The sequence below is a fragment of the Symphodus melops genome, assembly GCF_947650265.1.
Source record: "Symphodus melops genome assembly, chromosome: 17".
Lineage (NCBI taxonomy): Eukaryota > Metazoa > Chordata > Actinopteri > Labriformes > Labridae > Symphodus > Symphodus melops.
This window is the reverse complement of record NC_136707.1, coordinates 3456458-3472951: the sequence shown is the minus strand read 5'-3', so window position 1 is coordinate 3472951 and position 16494 is coordinate 3456458. Positions and strand designations below refer to the sequence as shown.

Genomic DNA, 16494 nt, shown 5'->3' with positions numbered 1-16494 from the left:
GCATTTTTTCTACCTTTAAATTCTCCTCATTCTCCTTTCTTGGTCACTTAACTGTTGTTGCCTTCATTTATGTGTAAAGCGCCACCATGAGGAGTCGTTTAGTGACACGGTGAGTCAAATAATCAGGGATTGTTTTCTCAGTCGTCCTCAGTAGAAATGTCAGAGTGCAGTCAGAGGAGTGATGTTTGTCACCAGTGATTCGGTCAGGATTATATGATGCCATACTGATATTTAGTCTCGTCTCTACCAGGAGTTGTATTCTCCTTAAAAACACCACTGATGATGTCATCTTCAAGCACAGAAATAACGTATGCAGACACAGAGTGAACTCAGCTCAGGTTTATTGTAAAAATGTAACAGCAGAGTAAAAGTAACAGCACTTAAAAAAAAGAAAAGAAAAGAAAAAGAGACTAAACTGACATTACTCAAAGAATCCAGCTCTATCTCCTAGTGCACAAACTGGAAACACGTAACAGCAGCTGGAGATCCACAGATGAACGAGCACACAAACCGAGGTCAGGCACTTAGACAGAGACGGGACAGTCCTATAGTGTGTCTGTAAAAACAACGATACATTCAAAGAGTGGAAAACACCAGCGAAGGAAGCTCATGATGCAGAGGATGCAGTTCACACGCCTGCCACACGGTCGAGTACTTTGGAAGATAATCAGCCGAATTTTCACATCACAAAAAGGCAAACAGAGATAAACGTTTAAAAACCTAAAAAAAAAAAAAGAACAATCTACATTGTTTTCACAAGGATTACACTCAAACTAGTGCAGGGGTCACTGCCAGCATGGAACAGTCCTATTCCTCTACAGCGTGGAGGCAACCATTTGTGCGTGCAGGGGTTCACGTAGAACTCGCCTTTTCTTTTGTTTAATCTCAATCTTTCATTTCTGTGTGCAGTCCGAGTCTCTACCCTCAAAACATTACACACACTTCTTTTTTTAATTCATTTTTTTCCCCCAGAAGCTGGACCGAATCAGGTTTGTAACCAAGGTCAGTGCAAACTGTCATGTCAGAGTGACGTGGCCCCCCGTGTACTCGGAGGGCAGTTTGTACACATTAAAACAAAAACGATCCTATGATGCGTTCAGGGGTCCTACTCACAAGTAACAGTAAAATGGTTCGGGAGGAAACACCACAGGTTGATCCAAGTAGGACAGGTTATTTTTTTTCCCTGCTGTAAAAACATTGAGATATATTAAAGAGAAACAGTACCTTACAGAGTGCAGCTACATGAAGTCCTACTCACCGAATATACACTCGCTCTACTTCTGAAATACGTCAGTGTGTGCCTTTCTTTCTTTCTTAAATGGCAAAGAGATGTTTGTGCTTTTAGTTCGAAGCATGAACCAAAGTGGAATCATCCGAGTGACGCTCATAAAGAGAAATGAATGCACTTGAGTTTAAGTGGAGTAGATGTTCTTCCTCACAAGGAATATTCAGCTTTGATCCACTTTGACACCGAGCTCCGTCCTTCCAGGGACAGTTGTTTTTTCCCCGCTTTGCATCACGCCCGCATGTGTTCAAGTTGAAACGCTGCATATTGCTGTTAATACGGCTTTATCAGAAGCAAGCTGTTAACGTTCGACCACAAACCGTCTTCCTATGAGAGTCCACGTGGAAAGCATCATGTGGACAAAGATGCCCGAGTAGGCCGAGTGAGAGAGAGAGAGAGGGGGGCGTCCGTCTCCTCGGCAGGCTAGTAAGCAGGAGTGCATTAGTGTGCTGAGAGAGAGAGGGGGGGGGAGGGGGGGCTGCTGGTCATCCCAACTGGAATTTATGGGATTAACTGTTGATAAAAACTGGCATGTGCAATGTGGCCGTTTAGACAACCAGTGGGGCCCACTCGCTGGCTTTGCGTCCGTACTGGGTGACGTGAATGCAGAAGAGCAAAATGGAAAAAGAAGGAGGGAGAAAAAAAAAAAAAAAAAGGAAAAGAAATGTTATGTTATAAATATACATAAATGTTGCTTTTGTAAACGTTAAAGTAAAGCTGCACAATGAGAAGTTTCATACAAAACTTCATAGACGTTAAATTAGGAGCTGCAGAAAACGAAAGCGTGGTCAATAACAGTGGAAAGAGCCCACGCTGAGTGCATAACTTAAACCACTGAGAGTTAAACTTCAGTGTGATAAAGCTCCAAAACAGCAGAGAGAAACTCAGCATCTATATAACTTCATTCATCCCCCCCCCCCTCAGGGCACTCACCTGAATATCAGTCAGCTCTTTGTGGAACTTCTTGGCCAGGTCAGGACCGTTTTTCATGGTCGGAATCTCGATAGTCTGAGAGAAACACAGACCACGTTTTTCTTAGTGTTGCGTTTGATGAACTGATGAGATTTCAGCTGCATTTTTTTCTCCACTTAAAGGAGCAATATGTAACTCTGACACCTAGTGTTAAAAAAAGGGTACTGCAGTCCAAACCCCTCCTCTCTCCTCCCGACAGTCGACGCACACGCTGCTATGTCGCAGAGAATGAAGCTTCAGTTCTTGAATCCTTTCTGTGTTCTAACCATCTCTCCAATATTGATCCTAGTTTTTACCATGTTTCTGCTCGGTCAGAATCACTTCTATCTCAACCAGTTCACTTGCCCGCTTCCCTCACTGCAACACCTGTTGGTTTGCGGTTTGCCTGGCGAACCGAGGGGCGTCCACGTGGGTCGACACCTCAACTTGTTTCCTTACTCTCTAAAGACATAGTCTAAGTCTATAATTCAGTTCGTATCTTAAATAGTGCTCCTTTAAGATACCCAAACCATTTATCAAGAAATCTCCTCAAAAAGCTGAACTCTTACCTTTCCTCTGTAGAGGAGGCTGCCCACAGGACAGACGACGCACGCCGTCCCTGCGCCGAACACCTCGATAATCCTCCCCTCGTCCAGAGCTCTCAGCAGCTCCTTCATCCCCATGGAGCGCTCAGTCACCCTAAAGTCCCCCTGACACAGAGCAGTGCACAACAAGGTAAATGATCTGCTGCAGAGCTTTCATCGTCATCGTCATCTATGTCATGCAAATACTCGGAGACGCAGATTTTTTTAAAAGGCTGGGTTTCAAATCTAAAGTCCTCCCATTCGTCCATCATGTCAGTGTTCGTCTCACCCAGTCTCTGGCCAGGTCCAGCAGAGATTGTCTGGTGACTCCTGGGAGAATGATCCCGTCCAGAGGTGGAGTCATCAACTCTTTCTCTGCAGACACGCAAAATCATTAACTTCCCATAACAGCGTGGTACAACGCGACACTGAGCCCTTGTGAAAGCTCGAGCCTCACCTCCTTTGTCATTGGTCCAATAGATGAAGAGGTTCATGGTGCCGACCTCTGTGATCTCCTCCTCCTCGCCGTACAGCCACAGCACCTGCTGACAGCCTCGTTTCACCGCCTCGTTCTGCACGGCTATCGTGGGACCGTAGTTACTGCGGAGAAAAGCGACGAAAAAGGAGCTCAGAGGCTGTGATAAATCTGGGAGGAGAGGAGGGTTTAACCCTCTCAGAAAACAAAAACATGCAGAGAGATAGTGAGCACTTGCATTTCCTCCTCGTGACTCCTCTTTGAACAAAGCTGCTCTCAGTGAGGACACGAGTGGTGAGTGATTGGCTGTAAAAAAAACTTCTCCCCGTGTCACAATGTTTCAAGCTCCACTGAACTTCAGTTTGCAGAGGACAGACAAAGAGCCCTGACATATTTTCATTATCTTAACAATAAGAGAAAGGCCTCATCTCACAGGGTGTCACATTCTCACACGTCAGAGGCAGACACATTCACGTGTGTGTATAAACGATAGAGTGTGAATATGAGTGGACTAAGTCTGAGTGATGTCAGCCTTCCTGTCTCAGGCTAACGACAGGCTGAGAACTGGAGCTGAGCGAGGTTTAAGCCTCATGACAAACGGTTACATCGAGCCCTCCTGTCCATTAGGTTAGCTACGCGACTAATTCTGCCCTCCCTACAGTGTGTCCATGCTGACAAGAACTATTCAGGTTTATTTCTTTTTTGTATCAGACTGTAAACATGTTCACTTCTACTGTAAAAACGGGATTTTCACGCCATGATCAAGCACTTCCTCACTTGTTGTCACTTGATAAAAACCAGATGATCAGATTAATTAGATTCAAATGCTACGGACCTGCAGATGCAGTCTAACTCGGATGATTTAATAGGCAAGGAAAGTTTATTTATACATCACAAGGCAATTCAAAGTGCTTAACACAAGACATCAAAAACATCATGACAGAGAAAAGAAAACACACATTAAAATACAACATTTAAACGGAGATTATTAAAACCTATAATATGTTCAAGTAGAAATAATTCAAATAGACTGGCAGAGTGACTGTGTTACTGTGCAGCTCAGTAGATCAAATGGCAACATTATGTAATGTAATATTTTACATTATACATCCTTTTTTTTAAGATTACAATAAACTAAAAGTCAAAAAAGCGGCTGAAAAATGCAACAACAAAAAAAGACTGAGTTTGTCCACCAGAGGGCGAAAATGAATCAATTCTTAAACGCAGAATGCTGCAGCTAATATGTATGCGAGTCAAATAATAACATGAGAGCAATGATGCTGAACTCAGCATTTAATGATGTTAAATACATACTTTAAAAATCTGTTAAATGACAGGGGCAATGCAAAAAAAAAAAAAAAAGAAGTCTTCACATGAAAACAGCCCGTGAGCCTTAAACGCTCTTTAAAACCAACATATCATGACACACTCTGAAACATCCAGGCTTCACTCTCGTGACTGAGCTAAATCCGGCTTGATAGCTCTCGAGTGTGTCCTCGCGGTCTGGCGCTACGAGAGCAGATTTTGCTGGCTTATATGACAGGGTGTTTATCTGTGTTATATAACAGCATTGTAGCTGAGACGGTTCTTACTTTATGATTCCAGGCTGCTGTGGCAGCAGGACGGTGATCAGAGGATGTGTGGAATGAGCGCAGGGATTTATAACCCTCCTCATGCAGATGAAACAGGACGGAAAAAAAACGTCTATTGCTTTAAACTAAATGAAGTTTTTGCTCACTGTGGATTTCTTTCACTATTCTGACACCTGTGTTTGTTGAGTCCAAGTGATCACATCAGCCATTCTGAATGTTTCCACCTTCCTTACAAGCACTACATTACCCATAACTTCTAGTGAAATCACTTATCAGTCCTTTCATTTCTTCTTAGGCGCAGTTTACTTTCATAGCCAGGTGAACCATGACATTAAAAAAAGGAGCTACTTTTCATGGCGTCATTAGACTGAATAACTGTCTGAGGTTGCACTCACTCTGTACTGTGCCTAAGCACGCTTCACCCCCAAAGTCCACTTGGTTTGAGAAGTGTGAGTGCTCCGATCCGGGCTCTTCCTTAGCTCTGGCACATTTGAGTTGTGCTGCGGCATGAGAGACGGTATGTACAAGAGGTAACCGTGCTCAGGCCCGGTTAGTCCTGGAGCAGTGTGAGGGCAGGCCAGCGGGGGAACGGGGAGAGGGGGACAATCATGCCTCAGCACATGCTGATAACTGGGCCTAGTGCGAGGTTCACTGTCACCGTTTTTTGGCACTGTTCTCACCCTGGCACCAGCTTGGGTGAGTGGCTGCATTTCAAGGCTTCGTAAGCAAAGTGGAAAATCCACATAGTTGTTCTCTGTCCAGATTCACTGATGAATAAAAACCCAGCAGTGGTGCTCAATACATCAGAAACTTCTTCTGGTAAAGTGTTAGATGACCTCTGAACTTTAGTTTCTTTTTAAACCATCAATGCTTTTGAAAAACCCTCAAAAAAAAAAAAATCAGAGACAAGCTGCTTCAAAGAATGACGTGGCACTGTATGATGGTATCAAAAGTTATGAGTTGCCCAGACTGGAACCATTAGAGTTAAAAATCTGAAGGCCAGGTTTAGTCAATTAGAGGTGAAATCAACCAAACTCACCCTCCCATCTTGTAGGCCCCGACGCCTCCTTGCCAAGCCCTGACGAATGAAGGGTCAGCCAGCAGAGACACAGGGCTGAAGGAACCTGTGGCAAAGTACGGCCCGACTGGGCCAACGATGACAAAGATCATCGCTTTTCCTGCTCGAGACACGCCAAGAGACGGCTGGAGGAGGGAGAGAGGGGGAGACGAGGAAGTCAATTAATAAAACTGTAACTCAGGACTGTGATGCAGCCACAATAAGCTCACGCTCATTTAATCACCTCAGCTGTAGAGGCATTAACACTATAATATGATAAAGTCTGTGCTCTTGCAGCATGTTGTTACGAAATGCTAAACGTTTACCTCGATTCCTATGAAGGTGGGTCTGATGTACAAGCTAGCGTCCTGGGAGTAGGGAACCCACTCCTTGTCGACCTCCACCAGCTTCTTGATGCACTCCAAAAGCTCAACTTTATCAAACAACTAAACAGAAAAAAACACATAAATTATCCACTTATCTCTACTTGTTAAAATGTTGTTTGACTCAGAGCTTTAAGTACAAATGAAACTGTAAAATCTCTTTCCTGTGAGAACTAGGACTGCTAGTGAATGTTAGCTTTATAAATATACTGCTGTGTAACAGATGTCAGAGAATATGTTTGCTAGCTCTATTAAGTCTCTTTATTATTGCCATTGTACTTCTTTCATGCCGCGGGCTGACAAACACAAAAATTAATGACAGTTGAAGTCATTATTGTAAGTTTATCTGTCACAGAAAACACAGAAAGCTACTATTATTTATGATTTTAATGTCTCTTTACTTGTGTCTTTTGTTTTTTTATTATCACAATCTCAATAAAAATAGAGAAAAAAAACATCACGATTATTTACGTTTTTTTTGTTACAGAAAACTACTATTAGTTAACAAGCTACTAGCTTACATTGGCTACTGAAAGCACAGATACAATACATTAGTGAGAAAGAATGCTGACTTCATTTTGTCTCTCACTTGGGCCTTTTAATTTTCTCATACCACAGACTTAACAAAAAAATAAACATATCTTGATTAATTTTGTGTTTATCGTTGATGAATAACAACTGGAAGCCACATGGCTATTAGCTAACTTTAGCAACTTTTAGCTACATAGACACACGAGCAGTAAAATCTCTTCATAAGTTTTTAACGTCTCTTTCAATAGAAACATTTCTCTTTAAATCCCGTTGTGCAGCTCACTTAAAAGAGTTTTCATTCACCTTTTATCCCAAACAAAACAGATCAGTGGAGTTAGTCTTTCATGAAATGTGCTCCTTTTCTTAAAACATGAAAATCCTTTAGTTTTTATTCTTCAGACTCTCTACAGATCATCTGGTTCGTGCAATTTTAGGATTGGAATCAGCGCACTTTATGCACTTCTGAACTTTTCCCTGCAACCAAATTGACCTAGAGGAACAGATAAAGTAACCTGACCCCAAACCTTCATTCATTTACGTAAAAAAAGGTCATATTTGGAACGTCGCCCAGACTTAAGTCTTGAATAGTTTCCACTGTGCCCTGAGGTCCTGATGAAGCATTAACTAGAGGGTAGAGAAAGGATGGTGTGTCTGGGTAGAGAGCCAGAACTGGGAAAGTTGCCAAGTAGTTACATAACAAGGCAGAGGGGCTTAGAGATTCAGGGTCGTAATGTAACCTGCCTCAGCCCGCTTACTTATAGATCCAGAAGAATTCAAAGAAAGGTTGGGGACAGAACAATGGGAGGCTGTGTTGGTGAGGGCAAACAGTGAGATTGGAATATAGACCAGCAAATACAGATGGAAGGCTTAACTGTATGATTAGACTATGGCCTGTAATGTGGTTTCTGTTTGTTTCTCTTAACCTCCCACCACTGACAGATGATGCACAGAAATCTGTGCAATGACAATAATGCCTTCTATTCTATTTTTACCAAGATGCTGCACACCCTGATGTGTCCACCTGCAGGATCATGGTTAGCTTCTGCAATGCATTTCTATGAACTGCGTTTCGCTGCTTGGCAACAACACCAAGACTAGAATACCAGACTTGTTTTGAACAAAATACAGCTGAAGTCAAAGTTCAGAGATGCAGCTAAAAATGCTAATTTTTGAATTTCCTTCGGGATCAATAAAGTATCTATCTATCGATCTATCTAATTAGAGGTTTTCCATCCACTGGTTGGAAAGGAATCTTTCCTGCATCTCCCTTTATCAAGGGTACAGCCTGGAGACGAGAGCAGGAACATTATCTTCTTTCTCTTGTGTTCAGATTCTCTCACAGCTTTCTGTAGAATCGGTCTATCTCATATGATCCAGGAAGTCGAGATCAGGAGACAGGCTTTAAAACTCTGATTGTTTTTTTTTTTAAACGTGAGTTGAGCAAAAGGACAAACGGCGTGTTAAACTTGAGAACTCACGGGCAAGCAGCTTCTGTCAGAGCTCCGATGCATCCTCTCCATGTTGAGCATAGGTCTGAACAGACGGATGTGGTTGTCGACTCCACGGAACGCTTTCATGCCTTCGAACAGCTGCAAAGAACGCCAACAGAAACACTTAGTCTCTACACAAAGTTTGTTTTCTACCAATTATAAAAATAAATTAAAAAAATAAATAAAAAGTGAATGTAACCACTTTAGCATCATCCACTAGTTTGTTGACAACTGCTTGGAAACCAACAGCCTAGCATGTAGACCGTCCGTCACCATCTTCTTTGGGGGCAGAAGTGACCATATTTGGACAAAGAATCAGACAATCATTGCTCCACCTCTGTCCTGATAGACAAGTTGCCATGCGAGTCACTTCACTCTCAAACCTTTTCTCATATTGGCAGTTCAAGGCGGGACAAACTCATTTCAAGAAGAAAAGATAAAACCAGGAGTCTGTTCGCATTCACTTTTTGTGGTCCGACTGCTCCCTCCGAGACCCTTAACGTCTCGATATAAACACACATACAAGACGAGGATCTGCTTCGTCTGCTCTTCTCACCTCTATGGAGTAGTGCAGGGCGGAGCTGGCCGGGTGCAGCGACAGATTCTGGAAAGGTTTGATGTGAGGAGCCTCCCAGCCCTCCTTCTCCGACCAGGTGATGGTCAACATGTGGTCAGAGAACTGCTTCCCGAAAACCAGGCTGGCCGGGTCCGGCTTGGGATTGCATGCTTGGTTGCGTTCGATGATGAGGTCTGCAGCCTGAGACGGGGACGGACCAGCGAGCAAGAGAGACAGACGAGGAGAGAGGGAGAGGAAGGAAAAAAAGAGCAGAGCAGGCGACGACACAGTGATTGTTTTTAAATCGTGGTTATTGGCAGAGCATGCTTTAAAAGTGGCCCACAAGCCGACTCAGACTTGTTTGGCTATTTAAACAATTAATAAATTAAATGGAATTAAATCACAACAGAAACACAGTGAGGGAAAAACAGAGGGGGGGGGGGGAGAAACTTTAAATGTTTGGCTACTGGAAGAAGTTCAAGAGATAACATCACTGTCTTCTCCTCATAATGTTCAACCAGCAGCCTGAGCTCTGAGTGCAGCAGGCGTGTTCAAGCAGGCCAGAGCTGGATGGAGGCGACGCACGGCTCAGCTTCTCAGACAACCAATGTTTTCTCAATACCTTAAAGGAGCTGGCAGACCGCAGCGAGCCGAAGGAGAAGGGGAGGGCCTGAACAAGTCGTCCATGGAGTGCCTGCAAATGACAATAAATCCGACTGAAACAGTGTATAAAGTGCGTCTGTTAGTGTCGGGCATTAAGGGAGTACAAGGACAACATGTCTGACATTGTGCGTTATGTGGGGGCGTGTGACTCAGCTCCAATCATTCAGCCTGCAGTATACAGTATGTAGCTTAGTAACACATGCCTGTAGGTGACAGAACAGCCGGTGTTCTTCAGAGCTGTGCTGTTATTAGAATCAGGCACAGACAAGCGACGATGCAAAAGGATGAAAGGGACTCGAGGAATGGCGTGGATGACAAAGAGCTACAAGCTAAATCCAGATGATGGAACAACAGAAAGCATTTCTTCATCAGCAAACAGCAGAACAACTAGAGATTGGGAAATATCTGATCTAATCCGATCTGATATTTAAGTATAGGATATCGGACTGACAGCACCGATCCACGTCATCGATCATGAAAGAAAGCAACAGTATGTTTAGTACATGTCCTCACTTAACTCCAGCTCGTGGCACAGCCTCTTGTTTGACTGGTTTAATGCTTTTCCGCTGTAAGGCGTGCCTGTCATTACAATGTCAACTAAATGATATGATAAGCAGGTGTGTTAAAAGTCTGTAACTGTTCCAATGACAGAAGGCAGTTTGGGATTTCATTTGGTGATTTAATTTCCGGGTTGTCCAATTATTCATTTTCTAAACCGTGTTGCATGGAGATATGAAACATTTCACAAGTTCTACTCCCACCAAGGCGAAAAACGTCGACCACAAAATCACTTCTTCAGTCCACAAAAAGTTAACACAGCAGGAGATCCCGTCTGCGCTTTTCTGACAGGATGATGCAAGGTTGGTCTCAGTTGCGACCATGCATACATTCAGGTTGTGTTTTCTTGTCGCTGTGAAGTTTGTGGCACGCACAGTTGAATCAGATGCATTAACATTTGGAGAGACTATCTGTAATTCGATTACATTAGAGTTTAATTAGCAGAGCTGCCGTTTTGGCATATGAGCCTTCTTTTATTAACCAAACAATGAGTCAGCAGCAGAGTAACAATCTTAACTAAACACAAAAAGCGACCTCCAAGCACAAGAAGCTGAAAGTACGGTATCAGTATTCTGCATTTTAAAGCCCTGAAACAGATGTTTGCTGCCTCCAAGCCTTGTGCAAAACTCCTTTTAAAACACACACAACTCAATGAGGATTACAACTTTTCCTCTGAACCTGTCCCTGGTTAAAATCATTTAAAGTTACACACGGATTAGTAAAGAAAAGAGCAGAACCTTAAAATAATTCAACATAGCAAAACAGATCCACATTGTCACAGTCACACGTCTTACTCTCACTTCATCTCACTTCAAGATTATTTCACAATAAAGGGGAAAAATATGCAAAGTCATTTCAAATGTGTATTTGTTTGTGGGATGAATCTGGCGAGCCTCACTTTGTCAGACACCTTCAAAGGTGCTTTAAAAGATCAGATTACATTTTATTATGTCTGCCTGTTTGTTTATTTCTGAAGAGGATGCTGCTTTCTTTTCTACTTTTTTTGGTAGTAGATCTTTTTTTATTCCAATAATTCAACTTTCTTTGTTGGAAACACGTCTGTTGGAATGAAATGCCAACTACATGAACGAAACAGCTGGAAAAAAGTAAAAAAAAAAATACAGTGTAAAAAAATAAATAAAAGATCAAATTACACAAAACGAGTTGCAACTTGTGAGAATTATTTACGCCGATGTTTTTATCAAACCATTTCAAAATTAATGCAGTTAAAAGGTCTCTTTTATATTTTTTTAATTTCAAACAATAAAGCAAAAGTGTATAAGTGTGTAATGTTCAGTATGGGTTTCTGTGTGATGACCTTCTCATGCTGGATTGTTTTGCCAGCTCTCGGTGCAACTCTTTATCTCTCTCGGGTCCTTATCGGCGGATTTGTCGCTCGTTTTGAGTGAATCATTTACCCCGACAGTCAATTCAAACAGATTATAAACAGCACACAGACATTAAGTAATGAACTCACCGTTCGGAGTGCTGCCATCTCCGCTACGTAACGACGATAAGCGAGATAAATTGTCCGTGCGGAAACACGAACCCTGGCTCAAAGTCAACTTGAGTTCCGCTTTTGAAACAGGAGACGCTGCTCAGCTGAGGTGCAGAGAGAGAAACCTCCCACACATAAAATATAACCTTCTCAAACACTCACACAGGCAGGTTTTAAATGACATCTGAGATCGTTTGTGAATAGTTAAATTAATACAATAATATCACATCTTAACCCGAGTTGTTCTGAAAGCAAACCAAAGACTGTCAGTGTAAGGAGAGCAACAAAATCAGTTTAATAATGTATTATTTTGGTTAAAGTGAATGGTTTCATTGAACAGTACATTCAGGAAGTCATTGAAGGCGTGACGAAAAGCGTGACATCTGATTGGTGGACTCCAACAACCCTCCGACGGGAGGTTATTCGAGGTCAAAGAGGTTGATGCTGATTGGGTGAAACGTGGGGAGGGGTTCAGGTCTTGTTTCACAGTTGTTTCCGATGCCAAATCTGAAACTGTTTTATTTCAGCAAAACTAAAATATTAAAATATAACTTTACTTTGTTGGATGAAAATCAGTATATATATATATATATATATATATATATATACACACATTTACACATTTAGTGTCTCGTTAACTATCCAGCACAACTGGATGTAGAGCCTGAATTAAGGCTGTCTACTCTACAGCCATGAGGAGGCTGTGGCACCCAGGCTGGACATCAGGAAGGGAGCTGACTCTTGAAGCCATAGTTGAGTTCAGCTCCGCCACTGATCAGCAGGTCAATCCCAGTGCAGAAAGTCGCATCTGCAGCCAGATACAAAGCAGCCAGTCCACTTTCTTCCTCCGTCCCCATACGACCTAGAAGCTGAGTGGGGGGGGGGGGGGGAGAGGAAGAGAGGATCATTTCTCAGTCATGCTCAGCTTCCAAGAGCACTTTTTTTGTGATTACAGGCTGCCACTTCCTTCAGTTTATGGCTTCTGCAGCTGATCCCACACTTTAAGTGTGTTGTAAAAGACACAGTGTGGCTCTCAGCTATTTGCCAAGTAAAGAAAGAATTTCCCTGATTTTTAAGCGCTCCTCTTATGTTGATTTTTGCTTCAAGGAGTGACAAATTTCCTGGAAGTGTTCAAAAGTCAAAAATTGTCTTTAAGACAGCTGAGGAGAGAGTTGTGAATGACGAGCAGCAAAGGGCTGAGGTCGGATGTGAACCCACGGCTGCTTGGACGATGGACGATAGCCTCTGTACATGTGGTACATGACAGCTGCTATAGACTACGTGCCGTCAGCTAAAAAACCTGCAGATCACTGAACTTATTCAAACCTCAACAACCATGTTGACATCAAGTAAAAATATCTTTGCAAAAGCTTTTAGCAGTACATGACAGTTCTTTCTTTAAAAAAATAAATAAATTACAGAGCATAGTATGAATGTTTGCAAAGCTTCATTTGAATGTTCCTGCTTGTCTTCTGCATGAAGAAAGGGGAGTGCTGACTCTCTGTCGATCCACGAGTGCAACGTCTCAGTTTGTAGCATCACCCGTTTGGCCTCACACAACCTTTCTCACTGAGATGAAAAGAGTAATAATGTAATTTGCAAGGCAATATGAGACAACTAAAGAATCCCAGCTTAACGAACTAAACCTTCTGTAGAGATCATTTCATTGTGCGCTTGAATTCCTTTACAAATGTGTCATTTGTTTTAGCTGCTAAAAGGCCAAGAGTAATCCAATAAATGTTCTTTTTAACCCCGGGCCTTTTAGCTGCTTTTGGAACACGTTCATCCTTTCTTTGTTGAACCCTGCGAGGAGCCCACGGTTCCTCTGTGAGGACTCACCTGAAAGTTTTCTCCTTCTTTAATAGCTGCTGCAGCATCTGGTGTCTGTGCTGCTAACTCTTCCCACAGAGGCGTCAGAACGTTGCCTGGTGAGATGCTGCAACACGTGACAGTTATGAGTAGAGGCAGGCAAGGACATCATTTTCATTCATGAAAGTAAACTCAAAAATATGATGTTCATTACTACAGTTTTATATTTTAAGATATTTTGGGACTGATTTTTTGGCCTTTATTAGACTAAAAAATTAGATACAGGAAATGTTGGGAGGGATACGTATTGTTAGTCTGACATGTGCGAGTTTTAACACTGTCCCTTTAAATGAGGACGTGTGAGTGAAGGAGGAGTGATTGAAAGAGAAAACTGGAGAAACCAGTCAGAACACTGAAACCAGTTTGTACTCACCAGTTGACTCGCACATTGAAGCGACTCTCATCCACAGCCATCGCCTTTGTCATGGAAATGATCGCCCCCTTGTGGAAAATAAGAACACATTACAGGTCTGGCCTCTGTCCTCAGCTGCAGCTCATCAGTTGCATGGAGGATGAGCTCACCTTGGTGGCGACATACGGTGCGGCTCCTTTCTGACCGATGGTTGCAACCAGACTGGACACGTTGATGATGTTTCCCTGACGCTGTCGCAAGTACGGCAACGCATACTGAAGAGAGACAGAGTGAGACCTCCATGACTTCAAAGATATTATATATCCACACAGGGCATTTCATGAGGCACACTGTACCATTCAGTGTTATACCACACAATACAATTTGAACTTATACAGAGGTATTAATGTGACTTCATGTTTTTAATTATTGTTATACAGTTATAAAACTGGAATGGATACTGTTTTATGGATGTGATTGTGCGATGTGTATCTCCATTACAAAACCAAATAAAAAAAACAAAGTGGCTTTTTAAGTTTGATGTGTTTAACTTGCTTTTTTTGTCTGAGAAGCTTGGAAAAGAAGACAAGATAATTCTGTTAGATGAGGGTATGTCACGCGTTTTTGTTTTCACTTTTTGTTTCGTGACAATGAATAGACTTTGAATTTTTCCCTCAAGTTTGTTTTACACAGGAGTTGTGAACCTTACTTTGGAAGCCAGGAAGTAACTGATGAGGTTCAGATTGAGGAGATCTCTGAACTCCTCTGCACTGGTGACATCAGTAGGTTTATGTGGAGGGTCTAAAGGGGGAGAGAAACCAAAAAACAAAAGGCTTATTTGTGTGTCAACCTCTTAATCATCAGCAAGTCTCCAATGGGACTCACGCCACCCTGCGTTGTTCACCAGACAGTCAATGTATCCATACATCTCCACGGTGTCGCTCACCAGTCTCTGTGGGTAGAGAAACCAGTTTAGCAGCTGCGCTTCAGCCAGCAGAACAAACAAGAAAAAGCAAACACAGAGCTGGTTTCAGTCAATCAGAGTTTAGATTTAAACGAGTCCTAAAGCTCAACATTGCCCAACAAAGTGAGATAGAAATATTTGATTTAACTGCCAGAAAGATACAAATCTGATCTTTGGCGTCTTGTGTCAGGGGATGTCAGGTGACACGCTTTCAACAACAACAAGTCTTGTGATCACAACTTTATAGTTAGTGAAACACGACCTTATCTTACACTGTTGTTACCTTGATGTCTTCCTCTTTGGAGATGTCACATGACATGAATTTGCAAGAGCCTCTCCCTGATTTGTTTAGCTCAGCCTCAAGAGCCTCACCTGCTGGAGCTGCACAAACATTCATTCATTTTTTAAAATTAAAATCTGCAAATATTCTGCTGAAGCCAAGTTTAAACAGAAGCAAATGGTGCATGCATGTATACATGTTTAACTTAAATCAATTGCACACAACTACGGGCTATACAACGTCGTATTAAAACTATTAATCATATAATAAAGGTTTGAATAACTTCAAGCAGATAAATAATAATGTTACAAACCTCCTCTTGCACAAAACACCACTTTGGCACCATTTTCCACTAAAAGAAAGAAAGAAAGAAAGTACATGCTTAATGCCGTCTTTTTACTAACATGTCCACACAAAATAAATCGCAAATAACGTTAAATATCATACCAAACACTTTAACAATCCCCCTGCCAATCCCCTTGGATCCTCCAGTGACAATGACAACTTTGTCATGGTATCGGAGAGACATGTTGGAGAAGACGATGGTTACAAAAATAAAAGCCTCAAAGCTGCGCTGCTGTCAAACACAGCTGAAACTGTTTCCGTGTTTAAAACACGAAGAATGGCTGTTCTTTTTTTTGCTTTTGCTCTTATCTAGTGTTTTCCTTCCTGTCTTTGGCTCTTCCAGTTTTTCCACATACTCAAATAATCCTCATTTGAATTCGCAGTTTGTGTGAGAAGTTCAAAGTTCCTCAATATCATGGGGTTTGCAGTGCTGCCTTCAGGTGCCAAAGAGAGTAACGGAAATTACAAAATTCCCAAAAAATAATCAATCAATAAAGTAGGGTCCTGAAAATTAGAGATGAAGTTTCCATGTAAAATGTTTAGCTTAATGCAAACATTAACATGCCAGTGGAAGTGACAGCAAACACAGAAGGTTTTGTTTTAAAAGGTACCACAACAAGTGTGTTAGCTAGTTTTTTTGTGCATGTAAGAAATTAAAATATATGACCGCTAATGTTGTCTTCAGATCAAATACAAACACATTTTTTTAAGATTTCAGTTGGGACACAAACACATGAAAGACAATAGAAGACCTTTTCTCATAATTATGTTTTGAGGAATGTCTTTGTCAAACGAGATAATGGTGTCAGTCTATCCTTATCAAAGTTACAGCTTTACCTCAATTGATTTTTTAAACCAAACACCTCAAAAAAGAGGTCTTTAAGAGTCAAATTTCTTGACAATTTAATGTCTATTGTTAGATATTGAACAGTCAGCACCATGTTTGATTGTAAAAAAGAAAGAGATGGGTGTGTTTTTAGGCAAAATTCAAAAACTGCTTCTGTCATAAAATCCATTTCTGGGAATTGTACTTTTACTGCTTGATACCACACCAAGAGGAT

At 41.8% G+C, this 16494-nt stretch overlaps 1 protein-coding gene across 2 annotated transcripts; it reads right to left on the bottom strand.

The window, feature by feature from the left end:
* Positions 1–324: 324 nt before the first annotated feature.
* Positions 325–15859, bottom strand: LOC306837822 (branched-chain-amino-acid aminotransferase, cytosolic-like). Of its 2 annotated transcripts, XM_079365638.1 has the most exons (18): positions 15536–15859; positions 15402–15440; positions 15092–15189; positions 14730–14796; positions 14554–14645; positions 14015–14119; positions 13866–13933; positions 13463–13559; positions 9527–9598; positions 8905–9105; positions 8337–8447; positions 6271–6390; positions 5927–6090; positions 3278–3420; positions 3110–3195; positions 2806–2946; positions 2219–2293; positions 325–1875 (listed from the first exon to the last, which is right to left on the bottom strand). In XM_079365638.1, exons 1-18 carry the CDS (start codon positions 15615–15617, stop codon positions 1834–1836), a joined length of 1803 nt encoding a protein of 600 aa, XP_079221764.1. In that variant the 5' UTR covers positions 15618–15859; the 3' UTR covers positions 325–1833. The 2 variants fall into 2 exon arrangements, with proteins under 2 accessions (XP_079221764.1, XP_079221763.1); XM_079365637.1 differs by lacking the exons at positions 13463–13559; positions 13866–13933; positions 14015–14119; ... (3 more) ...; positions 15402–15440; positions 15536–15859 and adding an exon at positions 11603–12207.
* Positions 15860–16494: the final 635 nt, after the last annotated feature.

Bases quoted from the DNA above. Each gene is read 5' to 3' on its own strand.
- LOC306837822 (XM_079365638.1), bottom strand. From the start codon at position 15,617: ATGTCTCTCCGATACCATGACAAAGTTGTCATTGTCACTGGAGGATCC. The intron at 9,599-13,462 runs GTGAGTCCTCAC...TGTCATTTGCAG, and splicing joins AAGAAGGAGAAAACTTTCAG to GCACTCCATGGACGACTTGT. The intron at 8,448-8,904 runs GTGAGAAGAGCA...CGTTCTTTGCAG, and splicing joins CCCTGCACTACTCCATAGAG to CTGTTCGAAGGCATGAAAGC.